The 15,211-nt window shown below is 35.8% G+C and overlaps 1 protein-coding gene across 2 annotated transcripts in view; it reads right to left on the reverse strand.

The window, feature by feature from the left end:
• The window catches only part of LOC113066880 (microtubule-associated protein 1B-like), a 35,769-nt gene that overhangs the window by 16,100 nt on the left and 4,458 nt on the right, over window positions 1-15,211 (reverse strand). The window contains exons 1-3 of one of the 2 annotated variants that reach the window (XM_026238980.1): window positions 9,460-9,637; window positions 684-766; window positions 361-498 (exon numbers count right to left, since the gene is read on the reverse strand). Coding sequence is in view for 1 of the 2 variants with exons in the window: in XM_026238979.1 (XP_026094764.1) it covers window positions 361-498; window positions 684-766 (221 nt within the window). In the remaining variant the exon portion in view is untranslated. Of the gene's footprint in view, window positions 1-360; window positions 499-683; window positions 767-9,459; window positions 9,638-15,211 lie in introns of those variants that run through there. The other variant, XM_026238979.1, reaches the window with a different exon arrangement.

The raw sequence follows: 15,211 nt of genomic DNA on the forward strand, positions 1-15,211 counted from the left end.
GGACTAAAATGGTCTCAAAACACAAGTCTTTAGAAACTCTATTTAAAAAAGAAATTAGCTTGAGCTGTTACACACACACAGTTGAGTAGCAAAATGGTGAAGTCTAATACTTTACTGATGCCTTTGTTGAATTGTTTTCATAAAATGTTCTCCGCAGCAAAATGTCTTGCAGGTCAAGGGGGTTGAATAACTTTGATTGCAACTGCACACACACACACACATACACACACACATATATATATATATATATATATATATATATATATATATATATATATATATATATATATATATATATATATATATATATATATATATACATACATACAATCTGAATACAGTTATATTATCTAAACTTACCCCAGGATCAGCAAACACATGTGAGAAGGTTTGATAACTGAACACTCCAGTCTGGAGAACTAGGTCACCTTGGTCAGAACTCTGCCCGCTCAGGACCAGTAGCTTGTGCACAGCTGGGTCAGATACAAGATAACGGATCTAGGACATAATAAAAGACAAAAAGGCATTTAAAACACATTAGACTATTAGAGTCAGTCTGTTTGCAACAAGGTTATACTTCAACAAGGTTATTCAGTCTAACATCAAACCTATTATTAATCTTTATTAGAAACATACAGCATCTTGACCATAGAGTTTTTTTTTTTTTTTTTTAATTGGCTTACCTCAGAGATAACGGTATCTTCTGATGGGTTCACCAACACAACTGTTTCAAGAACATCACTTTTGTGGTGCAGAGTCCTTTGACCTGAAAGAAATACATGTTTTTACTTGCTGATATTAAGTTACAAATATATATTGTGACTACAGTCCTTGAGCTTATTCACGATTTGTAAATCATCAAAAAAAGATGCGGCGTGAAGATACACACTAGTTGAAAGTCATCCTGTAATGAAAGAAAAGACAGAAATGTGCGTCTGAGGCTTAAGCATTTGAAAGACTATAAACATAGTAATCTGCTACAAATCCCTTAAGAGAAATGACTGTGCTTTCTATTGGCTTATCAAAAAGTGTTAAGCTACTACTACAATAATTTGCAGTAGTTAAGCAATATTCAAGCTAATCTTTTGTAATAATAGTTAGCAAAACTACTAACTACAATGAAGGGCATTTAAAATGTAATTATAATTTAATCAGAGCTGTACTTTTCTCACAAAAACAATGAAAGTTTGAATTAATTGAAAATGGATAAATGGGTTAATAACATCAAATTTGAATTAATACATTTACAATAAATAGAATAATAAATTAAGGATATTCCCTAGTTAACTTAATTTAGTATATAACTCAATAAAAAAAAACTAAATATGCTGCTATAAACAAGCTTGGAATGACATAAAAGAATTTGAATTAATGAATCTTTTTTGATTCTGTTCATGTCTGAACTGATTCACCTGAATAAATCACTTCAAGATGAACCGATTCACTAAAATGAATCACACTTCAGGATGAACCAATTCACTACAATGAACCAGAACTTCCAGCATTACATGAGTGAAAGTTGTTTAGGATGAAATGATTCAGTAGAACAAATTAGGTTTTCTAGTAATACATTTGAGAAAAAGCGCTCACTTGGCGATGAATTTGCATGTTCAGTACAATTTGACATTCAAAATACAATATGAGCGTTGGTAATATCTTCACTAGAAAAGGTTTGATACTTAACCCGAAATGTTTAGCTACTTAATTAGTTGTTCCCCAAAACTTTATGCCAGTGTTCTGAAAAAAAAGGAAACACACTTACCTAAATGATTTGGGAAAACTTATTCTGGAATAGCGCTAAATGCTAAACCGTAACTCAATGAAATGCATAGCCAGAGCTTAATCCTTTAAAGCATGTTCCTTAACAACACTGCATTGATTTCTTCATTTAAAAGTCAGTTATAGCAGCGGTATGACTGATTAATGTTTGACTGCCCCTGCAGCAGGAGTAACACTGAAAGGCATAGCTGTCACTCACATCAATATTCATTCATTAAGAAAGGACTCCCAAGATGTAATAAACAGCATATTAGTGCAATGCCTTAGTGCAATGTATTTCAAGGACAGTCCTGCAGGAATGTTAATGAGACATCATGGATGTTTGGATTACAGTAATAAGTAAGGGGTTTAGAGTTTTAAGTATACATTACGATAAGAGGATATCCAGGCTAATAAGGAAAAAAAAATCACATGACACAAATGTAACATAAGTCTTTATATCATCTCCAAAGTCCAGTCCAAACACATTTATCCTGTGTTTTCAGTTGTATAAAGTGTGTTATAAGTGCAGAGTGTATTGAGGAATTAGTGGGATAATCAAAGAGCTGCTGAACGCAGCACGACTGGGGTTTGGACCAAGCTGGCCTAAGCCCAGCCTTGCTTCTATGAGCCAGATGGTATGAGAAGGAAATACAGAAGTGAAAGTACAACATATGTGAAGACTGGTTAGACAGATTTTACCAGGACGCACTGAATGCAAATAACACAGGCTGCCACAGAAACTGGTAGCTCCGAACCTGCTGCCCTTTGCAAAGTGACAAAGTACAAAGAAACGAGGGAAGTATGAAAGTCTCAGGGACTGCAGTTGCTCTCCCTTAGGCACAATGCCCAGAGCTACATGGTGTCTATTGGCTTTGTAATGAACGCAATGTGTGCTTTGTTGTTGTTTGATGAAAATCTTAGGAAGAGTCAGAACTCAGAGAATTAACTTTTTTTTTTTTTTTTCTCTCTGTCTAGACAGTCAGATTAGCTGGAAAAAAAATGTTAAAGCAATAAAAAAATACTAAATGAATATATATATATATATATATATATATATATATATATATATATATATATATATATATATTACAAGTAATTTAATTAAATACATAAAAAATAATTCCAGAAGAGTTTTTCAAACCTGTTAACAAAAATAAATGTATTCAGTGGAATTTATATTATAATAAGCTTAAAAAGCATAATTCCTGTATTGACATATTGTGTATTGAATCTTTGGCAGAATGCAAAGGGTTTATCACTTTTTAAAAATAGTAAATTAGGCTTCAGTTACATCAGAACCATGAACAATGATTTGCTACTCACATAAGGCATGGGAGGGGGGGCATTCTCATTCTAGAGAGTTTTTGATTGGACAATAAAAACTGTAATGCAGGATGAGTCATACATTTTTATTTTTATTTTTTTTCTGGAAAAGAAAGGGTGTACATTTTCAAATGGCCTTAAAAACCACAAAACCCCTTTGCCATTTTAAATAAACAGACAGTTTTGCAGAGCACTGTGTTCAGCCAGCTTCCAGTTTCCACTACTCCCTTTTTTCCACAGTCGCTAAAGAATGTAGCAATGTAACAGTAGTGCAAAAGTCTAAGGCCAAGTCCGAGGGATTTAGTGAATCTGTTAAAGAACAAGCAACTTCATTACTGCTGATTATTAATTAATGACTTAATTTTTATAGCACAAACACCTTAATCGCATTAGCATCGTAAAACACGAAGTCATTTTTAAGAAGGCCTCAGTGTAAGATCCAGTCCTACCTCACCTGACCCGCTTGATATAAATATCTGCTCATGAACTTCAAAAATGAGAGCACTCTGTTAAAATAAGCCCAACAGTGGTACGGTAGAAGACAGACCAAGCATCAGCGCTGCTCCAGATATTTTGCTCTAGATATGGTCACCCAAGAGATTGAGGCCTGTGGAAGTTTGGGAACAGAATCGCCTCATCTGAGCATCTAAAACAGTCACTCATTCCACCGTCTTGTGTGCTTTTGGGAGCAGATAACCTTGTGAACGGCAGATCTTACTGTAGTGCACTGTATCAGCAGCACTAAATCTGTTTGTCCCAATGGAACAAGCCATTTAATTCCCATTTCATGTACAAGTGACACAGAGGCCGTGCAATGTTATGGCATTTATTTTTATTTAAAATGCAAGGTGAACTTTCATTAAGCATGAGGCACCACAGGTGTTTGTTGCTATCTAAAGTACTGTAGCTAACTAGCTTTTCAGAACGGAGGGAATTAATGTTACTTTTGTGGGACTTATTGTAAAACGTGTAATCAATCTAACCCTAGTCCAATGCTCTGGTTGAGAGAAGTATGATAGTAAACTTTAAAAATCCATTAAAGTAATACACAGATTATTATAAATTACACTGCCAGGGGCCATCATTCATGCAGATGAGCAATTTCTGCCATGATTGAAGTGCTCTATACACTATATAAAGACCTAAAACAACACTTACACAAGCTGTCCAATATTTCTTCAAACTCTTGACACCCCCTGTTGCATCTTCACAAGAAGCAAATGCCCTAGTTTCTTCTGGTAATCCTAGTCCTGTGATTTGGCAGTGGCGAATGATTCCGCTGTTAAGCATATTAAAGCCTCTTTTATCACGGATGTGCCACCGAATCTCAGACAGTCACCTGGGGAAAGGGTGTGGCACACAATGACCCAGCAGGAGTGCATGTAGTGCTTTTATGCCTCATTTGCATGGACCAGTTCTGATTCGAACTATTATACTAGAAATACTGATTCACAGAACTCAAAAATAGTCATGTCTCATAACTAGTACAATGAGATGGCAGTCAATAACTTGATAAAAGACATAAATGAAGCTGCATATGCAATCAAATTAGCCTAACAGTATTTATGTAGATATAGAATATAGAATAATTAGGGCTTAAAATCAAATCCAACATGTGTAATAAATACTTCAAAATATGTACAATGTTCAGTTTGTGAATTGTGAAAAGAGCACATTAGGTAGGCCATATGTGGGCTACAGAGGAAGCAAGTTTTAAAGCAATCAAAAGGGTATGAGAAGATTGTTGGTACCACTGTTACCTTGGGGGCCAGAAAACTCCAACCTAAGCCTGAGCCAACTATGAGATCATGCCACCACACAGCCCATTCATTAGCATGTGAAGCCACATCATTGTGGTCCGAATAAAGGCTGGATGTTTCTCCAACACTGACGGGACTCCACAACACTGCGGCATTTCACAACAACGTCCCGGTGTCACACAGATCTCTTATCATTCTATACATAATATGGCTACATAAATGTGACATTTTAATAGGCAGGAACGAAAGAACAATAAAGAAAAGTATTAGATCTTGAAGAAACTAGTAGCTTGATAAGTGCATCTTTTATTCCTGATAACTGGCCTTATTTTGCAAAGATATAATATATTCTCAGAACACTGGTGGGTAGGCAGTTCAAATAAAGGAAAATGTCATGAGTACACACACTTGGTATAAGTGATGTACCAAGTTGAAAATACACATGCTGAGATGTTAATAACATATTTAAACTGCAATATAGAAGAGTGCTTATGAAAGCAGTATAAATAGTAGACATCTTCTAATCAAAAAGAGGACATGGGTCTGTTCTGAGTCAACATCTGCTCTGAAATGTCAGTGTTTCCATAGTCCTTTAACCAGATGATGTACAGACAGCTTATGGCTGGATTTGAAAACTGTACTGTATGCATATTCCATTGCGACAACAACAGTGTGCTACTTTTATGTCTCTCGTACCGCTCTTAATCTCTATTTTAATATTAACGCAAGCGGGTTAATTGCCGCCATCTTAGAACTTAAAACAGTCATTGCATCATAAAACCGCAGAAATAAAACTCGGCATAAAACCATACTGTTTAGAAAAACATGGAACTAATAAGAGACATAAAGAAATCAGATAATGTATTACAGTAGTTAGCCAGTCATGAAAAACTAAATGAAAAAAAATAAGTCCTAATGCCTGGGTTTGTTTTATGTTACATGATTATTTTATGTGATCATACTTTACATATTGGGTGGCAATGTCTCATGCAATATTAAAAACTTAAAGATGTATTATTGAGTTCAAGCTTGCGTTTAACTCCCAGATTACAGATACTATCATTCCACATTCCTAATATCCAGTCCTGCTGCAGTAACATTTCACACAAAGAACTGTACCAAAGAAACAACATTTAACGCAGAAAGTCTCCTAAGGCAATGTGTATGATTAACAAACAATGAGGTAAGAGATCTCAAACCAGAACAAGCAACAATATAGACAGGCCAATTTAGATCACAGTGATTCAACAGCAGTGAAGGAATTCTCACTGCAGCTCTACAAAGGAAAGAGAGGATGATCCTCCCACACTGAATTTGCAAGCTCCCAGGGATGATGGCCGTTTGTGCACTCACCCACATACACACCAACACAAACGCCCTTCAAAAGACTGAAAAAAGACTGAAATATGTCACCAAAGGATGAGTTTGAAGCAAATGGGAGAGCATCATCATATCGCCTCGCTGTGACCGTGAGTGCTTGTGACATCACACCTCATTTTCAGCACATTTAACTCAACTCATGCCTGCGCTTTCATGCAGCTCAACTGCACTTTCATCAAAACCATTTAAATTCCCTCTATATTAAAAGCGGCTTTATTACGAACTTAATGAGCAGGTGCCATGAGCAGTTACATAAAGTTCTACCAGTATACATTTAAATTGGCTAATGAGCTGACTCATTATAAATACTCAGAGTAAGCAAGTAAATTTGATTTTAATGGTTTATTTTGACCGCAGTAAGCAATCATTCCACTTAAATGTTTGAGGAAAAAAATAAGGACAAAACTGCATGCCTGTCTAAGATATTCATTTAATTAAAAGTGCTACAATCCACAGATGGGCACCTGCCACTTAAGTTGTGTCCATTTCCACTGAGCAATCCACCAATGAGAGGTTGTTCGTTTCAACTGACCGTTCCTAAATCCGGAAGGTTTCCAATGTTGAGTCGCTAATATTTTCTAGGTTGGACCATTGATTTCCGTGAAAACTAGGTCTAAAATGGCTGTTCCTTTTTTAGCATTTTCCAATGTCAAACGGAACAAAGCATGAGTCACTTTGGTAAAGCCCATCAACCAATCGCCCTTGTCTTTAATAGCCCATTTTACTCTGTTGCAGATGGATGTGCCCTTCAGTGTCCTAACATTGAGCCTCAAATCAATGATATCATGAAAGCTTGATAAAGAATCTCTCTAAAACCTAATTACAGAGCACACTGCCTCAAAACACGACCAATTAAATAAGATTATAGATTTGGAAGGAAATTACATCTCAAATTATAAAGACACTTTCAAAGTAAAGCAGGTCCACTAAACATTCTGCACCTCTACCAGCTACTACCAGTACCAATGGGACAGTGACTCAGCAGCTGATGTCAGTGGGTGTTTCTCTATACAAGAATCCCACCCAGACAGCTGCATCAGAAAGAGAACTAAGGAACACCTGAAACATTTCAGCACTGAGCTGACAAACAAATGTACCTAAAATAGCCCCCAGTATCTCCTCAAAAGCTAACAATCAGTTAGAGTACTTAGATCATTTAGTTCAAGCAGGTCTGATTTGGTTCATTGATGTTTTTGTACTCCTATGATATAAATAAGTTCAGAGTAAAACAACATTACTACTAATGTCAGCTGTGACAAATGAAGCAAAGAGTCATTTTGTGGGTTTAATTGGCCTCTACGATGATATTCAAACATGGAGCGAGTCATCCGTTTAGTCATTATTTTTCGTGAATGGTCCGTAAGCAGCCAGATGTGCAAATGTATTGAAAACAGAAAGAGAGAGAAGAGGCAACAAGATAAAGAGTCACAGATAGCAATGCTGAGTCATAGAGCAGCAAACGAATCAGTGACTCTTCAAACCTACTGACAAGCCAGACAGCCTTTTGGGGCGTCAAAATCATGGATTGCTAATTGTTTATGAATGTATTTCATTTTATGATTGTATATTATTGAATTATAGTAAATAATAACCTGAACTTAGTGGAATCACTGTTTAAGAAGAAAAAAAGATAGAGATAGAGGTGACTGTCAAAACAGAAAAGAAAAAAAAAAACACTGAACTGCTTACCCAGGAAGCATTATAGGTTTTGTAGAACGCTGACGAGGAAGGCATCTTACTAGATTCTGAGACAGAACCAATACTTTTCATTATTTTGGTTGTAATTTTATTGGAATTGTAGAACGAATGAGTCTTTTGGGTCAGTTATTTTTAGTCAAAAACATACTGCAGGACCAATGCAGTCCGATTCTCAAACGAATGACTCGTTTGAGTCGGTTCTCCTTAGTGAATCAAAACAAAGAGCGCGACCAGTGTGATTAAAACATCAAACGAATGAATAATTTGAGACGTTTTTTATCAAAACAAAGCGGTTAATAAAAAAAAAAAACGTCAGTAGGAACGGTTGTTGTTTTCAAATGACTCGTTAATAAACCGCACGTTAACTTGTAATTAATTAAATGTTATGTCATTTTGAACTAATAAGTGTGTGTTAGCCTATGTTATATTTAGTAAGCTTAATAAGACTTCAAATAGTACATTTACTGTCTTTCGCCTAAAGATATGAGTTTTATTGGAATCTGTGGTATTTCTGGAATGAACTAAAATGCTACCATATTTTTCTATTTTATGTAATAGCCTATATAGTCATGTAAAATATTTTGCATTTAATTCATCTAAAATATCTGTGAATTATACGTTTCTATAAACATATCTTTCGCAAAAAATATTTTGGGGCATTCTAAAACGATCTCCACCATTAATAATTTCTGATCGACTAATTTATTTTGCCATTTTTCTTCTTCTACAGAAACTGGCTTCTAAAAGAATCGTTAATAAACAAAAATCTTTCAAATAATTACACCAACTCTAACATGAACATTCCTCACAACTTTTGAGAATATCTTATAATCTTCCGGACAAATACTTAGAAGTTTAGCATAGACACAGCCTCCCTAAAATATATCTATGCAGAAGTGTGTCATGCAGCAAAGAATCACTTCTCGTGGTCATTTATGAGAAGCTCAAAATAATGAAATAATGAAACCACTTCAAATACCTACTGAAAAAACGCACAAATAATTTCACAACCATATATATATATATATATATATATATATATATATATATATATATATATTAAACGCAACTTTAGTTAGCCTGTCAGCGCGAGCTATCCGCCAACCTCCGTTCATCACAAATGTATCCAGTTAATTTGGATAAATCACAGTAAGGTTTTGATCGTACACTCTGTCACCCAGACATATGTCGCAATTACAGGTAAACGACTGTCTGGACGTTTAATTACCAATTTATTCGTTGTCATTTAGTCTATAGCGACATAAACGCATCATAAAGCCTATGTGGCGTCCCATAAGCCATGATTACGCGATCAAACCCATTAAAAACGTCAAGAAGAAGAAGACAAATATGCGGTCAAATAAGGATACGCGCCCTCCGCGACGTCATAGTCTCATGAAGCAAAGTGTTACTGCCTGTTGGCATTACAACACTCTTTGTCCGGATCACTGCGACACTGCGTAAAAGTCACGCCAGAGACCGCATCGCACGCTAGATCGCAGTCTCTGTAGTCTGCATGACAGAAAGGGATACATACCGTACGCTGATGCGGGCCGCTTTAACAGTGCGTCGTGTGTCTCGCGACTGATGGGTGTTCGGGAGCGCAGTCGCTGCTCTGTGTGTGAGGGAGGGGCCGGAGAGTGTGTGTGGGTTGGCAGATTTGGGTTCTCGAGCAGAGCGGGACGGTTGCAGCAACTCTGGCTGCAGCCACCCGCCAATTAAACCACAGCTGCAGCTACTGTCTGTGTCTGAAGAGGAGGGTTAGGCGGTGGGGAGAGGAGGGGGGGTTAGTGATACTTTCAATGCACCACAAGTAACCTTCATGTCTAATATTGTATTACATTATATTCATTCAACATTATTTACAGACTCAAGGAATATATGGCTATTGGCGGATGAAAACTTAATAAGTGACAACTGAACAGATACAGGTGAGTTATTATTAATGTAGCTGGTAGCTATTCATCCCAACAGCGTAGTGTTTTTGTATTCTATATTTTTTGTCTTTTTTTGTATCAGTTCATAATCAACATTTGTGGATTAATTTTCACTGATTTTTCAGGGGTTTCTTATTAGGTTTGTGTTGCTGCTGCATTACACTGGCCTCCGACAAGCTCTATATAAAGCCTGACTGTACTATATAATGTACATTTGGTCTGTTGCACATTAAACCTATGTGGTGGCATCCGGAGGCAGGCTGCTCAATGTAAGAAAAGGGACCGTTCATACAGAACAAATGTTTTCATTCAACTGCCAAAGGTTCCCATTGTTTTTCTATGTAAATTCCCTATACAGACATATTGGTGATCTTTGAGTTGCCATGTTTGTATGCGTCTCATGACACAGTGTAATGCTCAAAGTTCAACTTAATTCAACATAGTTCAACTTTTTTCAAAAATGCATCTCTAGACCTTCTGTGTCTGAAATCGCATACTGATTAGGAATTTGTTTTGCGACCTCATGGGATGGTAGTGTCCACCAAAAGCACACAGAATTTGGTGGAAGTAGTAGATCATCCAGGTATACAAGCATGTTTCAATTAGGCTATTGGTTTTGAGTCATATATCTGCCACATTTTAGGTCAACAAGATTTGCCAGTCAAAATTAAATCAAAATGGAGCCTATTCTCTTTCAGCAAGCCCTCTTATTTTTCAGCCCCTCTTTTACACCTATCTGTTTTATAGAGACCAATCTGATAATCCAGTCAATTCTCAATGGGTTGAATAAAGATCTCCCATTCATTTAGTCTCTGTTTCACCCAGGAATGTCACATCATCATTTTTTATAGTTTGTTGCAGCCTTACTGAGTGAGTGCTTGACCTGAATAAGTTTGCTGCAGGCAATGCATGGCTTTATGTCATCAGAAGAGAACTACATTTTGGTGCAGTGTTTTCTTCTGCTGTGCCCATTCTGCCAGACGGACCATATTTTCAATTTCCCCTCTGTGCAACATATATTTTGATATGCTTTTCATATGTAATTCAGTCAGATAAGCACAGATAATCGGCAAATGCTCAATTGATGAAGATTCATTGTCTTATTTTATTCTTCATTCGTATGTGATTATAAAATGAATGGAGCAAACATTTGATTTTCTCTCTCACTTTCCTTATGCGTATTTTATTGATTCATGTAATTATTAATGATTAAATGTTGTTCAAATGCCCTAGAAAACTTACTGTCATAATCAATGCATCCATCTGATGGTTCACTGAAAACAGCATATAGATGAAGTAATGTTAAAACTCTGGTTTAGTGCTTTGACTCAAACTGAATCTGCAGTGATATCAATATCCTTATCATAAATGATTGAGCAGCCTCAATTATGCATGACTGACCTCCCTCCCTAGGATGTCAGCACAAATTGCATGAATGAATGCTCTAAAACATATATATATATACTACTGATAAAAAAAATTGGGTCAGATTTTTTAAATGTTTTTGGAAGTAGAATTTAATGCTAATCAGTGCTGCATTTATTTGATCAAAATACAGCAAAACAGTACAATTATGAAATAATATTACAATTTGAAACAACTGGTTTCCATTTCAACCATTGATAAACATGTTTACTGTCACTTTTGATGAATTCAATTCATCCCTGCTGAATAAACGTACTAATATCCTAAAAAACATCTTACTAATCCCAAACTTTTGAAAGGTAGTATACCCTATGATTTATAATTTGAAAGAAAGTCTTCCATATGAACCATAACAAACCAGTGATTGATTCCAAACTCAAGGCTAGTTTCAAATCAGAAATTCTGTGAAAGTCCTCCAGCTTCTTCATTCACCAGTACCTGCTCATTTCACTTAACGTTTGCTGTTTATCCATAATGTATGTCAGATCACATAAACATTCCCAAAAAAAAATCATAAAACTGCGTAGCAAAAATGTTTCCAAGTCGAAACAAAAATGATTATCTGTTTAATCAGTCTGAGTGTTAGTTTTGTTCCTCATTTCAATGTCTGTGTGTAGCCCCGGATGTCTCCCTGGCCTTTTGTATCAGTGGAAAACAAAAGCTTGCTGAAGATTGCACAAACAACTGAGGGGATTGTGTTTGTTCTAGCACTTACAATTACTGTACAGCCCAGAACTGGAACTGGAAAAATTGATTTTCAGAGAATAATAATATTTTATTAATATTAATATTATTAATATCATATTTTAAGAGAATAATATTTGTTGGATCCCACCTCATTCCCTCAGGATCTAAGTGTTATGAAAATGATATTTTGCTAGTGTCAAGAGCAGCAGACCTTTCATCAGTTTCGACTTTTTATTTATATTCAAAGCTAGTATTCTGCTTTAAGTACTCCATCAAGTAAAATTCAGCAATTTTAGGGCAAAGGCACAGTTGTCTTTACAGTCAGTTTGATAAATTGAATGCATCTTTGGTGAATAAACATATTCATTTTTTAAAAAGTATACATTTGTGAAAAATCTTACTCACCCTAAACTTTTGAACAGAAATACACACACAAATATGAATACTTCAAAAGAGCTTTTAAATTTTAGAGGTATGAAGTTTTGGCTTCATGTGATTGTTCAGTTTACCCTAAAGCATCAGTGAAATTCATAATTATGGCTCGGTGCTTGCATTATAAATAGGTCCTGCTTGAGGCTTCAGCTCTAGAGTACCAATTTCCTTTGTGTGTATCCTGAGAGAGAAAGGAAAGAGTCAAATTGATGGTATAAACTTATACATTAGGACCCTTGTTGCACTCCCGGTGACACTATTAAAGAAAATGACTCACTTCTTCTCCTTTTAAACTGTTAAAACAAACTTTTATCTATGCGTGCTAAACTTAAATCAGCAACGTAGGCAAGATAACACTCTTAAAATGTGTTTGGGGTTGTTAAGAAATGCTTTGAGGGTCTTGTGGGAGACACAAATCACATAGCGTCAGAGGGAATGTCTGGGTCAGATTCTGGTTAGCACTAGCTAGGTGCTTTAGCCAGGACATTCACCGAAGGTCAAGAGGTCACGGTTTGGCTAGTTACTTCACATATTTCACTTACAGTCCTACGCAAGACAACAACTGCCTTTCAGATGCATGGGAATGCTAAAGGACAGTCTTCTCAATGTATTATAGACTTTGTGAGTAAGTCTGAGGGGAACTCGTGACTCAGACGGGACTGGAAATATAGGAAAATTCTTCTCCAGACCATTACTTCCCTGCCTGCAGACAATCAGTCTTCCCAAACGCTGACTCACAGAGCATAACAGCGGTTGAAACGTCTCATTCGGTATCTCTAATAGGATATTTGAGGAGATGAAGCCTGTTAGCAGTTAATGCAGTCTTGGTCAGTTTAATAAAAACTCAATTATACCAGTATCTAATATTACTAAAGCAAAAACTATTATTTTACTGCAGGCCGCTATTCCAGCTCATGACATTGCTTAGAATACATTAAGATATCATAAATCTATACAGTATCATACTAATTGGATAACAACAGTGCACATACTCCTCTCCTCACAAAGCACACTCATTAGCCCCTCACAACGACGCTCACCTTGACTAAAGCCTAGATGCAGGTCACCATGGAAACATAGTAGAAGGAGAAAGGAGGATGAGTGACTCAGTAAAAATGAAAACACTGATCATGCTGTTTCCTTGCCGTGAACCTTCTCCCTAGACTCTGAGGTACTGACTGATCGAGGTCATTCCTACATATATATATACACACAAGAATCACTGACTAAAAATGATTTAATTGGAGTGAAGAAAACATAATATATATAACATATATATGTTTCTATAGTGTTTACCATTGACTTTATATTTGAAATTACAAATTTGGTAATTGAATCAAACAGGCTGAAATATGTTTAATTAAGATAAACACAAAAATATTGCAGATGTCTGTGCTGTTGTTCGTTAATCAACACGATCAAACTAACTAAATGCTATTTAGTTAAAACCTTGAACATTTATTAATAAATTGCCAGTTATTCATGTTAGAAGTTCAGACATAATAAAAATGGCAACATGAAAGAAAACCAGATTGAATGAAATGATTTGAAATGTGCAATATGATAAATGAAATATGAACTACAGTGCAAAATCTTGGTGTCAGTCAGTTATGTTTTTAAAAGAAGCCTCATGCTTACCAAAGATGCATTTATTTGATTACAAAAATACAGTGAAAACAGTAAAATTGTGAAATATATTTTCATATTTTAGTATAACTATATGAAATTGAGCATTCATTTTAAAACTTTACATAAATGTCTGTCACTTTTGATCAATTTAATATGAATACATTTATTTAAATGAATAAAAAATAAATTAAATAATAAAAAAATCATATTAACCCCATACTTTCATCCTTTTGAATGGTGGTGAATATAATAATTATTATTACATCATGACTACTATGATTTCCATCTTTAAAATAAGTGAGTTTAATATTTTATTCCATATATTCTGACATATGAGACAGGGACATGAAAATGTGCTGCATAATAGGAATGACACAGCTGTATCTTTTAGCCACCTGTAGTTCATTAACAGCAAGAGCAGCTCTCAGTTCTCAAAGGGCTTCAAACTGCTGAGTAACTCAGTGCAGATCACCCTCGAGGGCTGTGAGGATATAAAACTGACACTTACCAAAACAAATGAGAAGATGTGGATACAAAGAGTGTCTACAAATACGAAACGGTTGGAACATTATTGAAATCTTTAAAAGATAGATAGATAGATCTTTTGTTTGACCTCTTTTGACATTGTTCTGCATTACTCATAATATCCGTTAGATGGCAGCATCTCTTCATTTTATATTTATAAAGACCATTTATAAGGGAAAGACTGAGAACTCAATAAAGAAAACAAATTGCAGTATATCCTTGGTAATCAAAAGGAATTCAACTTCAAGTGCTTATATGGCTGAAAAATGAACCAAACATCCATCCGTCCTAGACAAAGAAATTCTATTAGCCAACGTTATCTATCATTTTGTTCCCATTTAGAATCGAAACACATCTATTTGTGCCCTAGGACAGCCAATGAATTCCTCTTAGTTTGAATGTCATTGATCTATGCTAAGGTGCATGCTAAATATGATACGTCGAATCGATACTGTGGTCCTATTTGCACCATTAGCCTGGGAGCCTTGTGTCTGACAGGCCTTGAGCCACAGAAAAGCACAATCTGAGACATCAATCTTTAATGGTTGTTAACCTCGTATCACCCCACAGACCAGTCATCACAATCTGATCTAAGCACACATCATGTCCTTCAGCAGGGTCAGAGGCCATCACTCAACCTCCCAAGCTTTATTC

This window comes from Carassius auratus, chromosome 50, assembly GCF_003368295.1.
Source record: "Carassius auratus strain Wakin chromosome 50, ASM336829v1, whole genome shotgun sequence".
Lineage (NCBI taxonomy): Eukaryota > Metazoa > Chordata > Actinopteri > Cypriniformes > Cyprinidae > Carassius > Carassius auratus.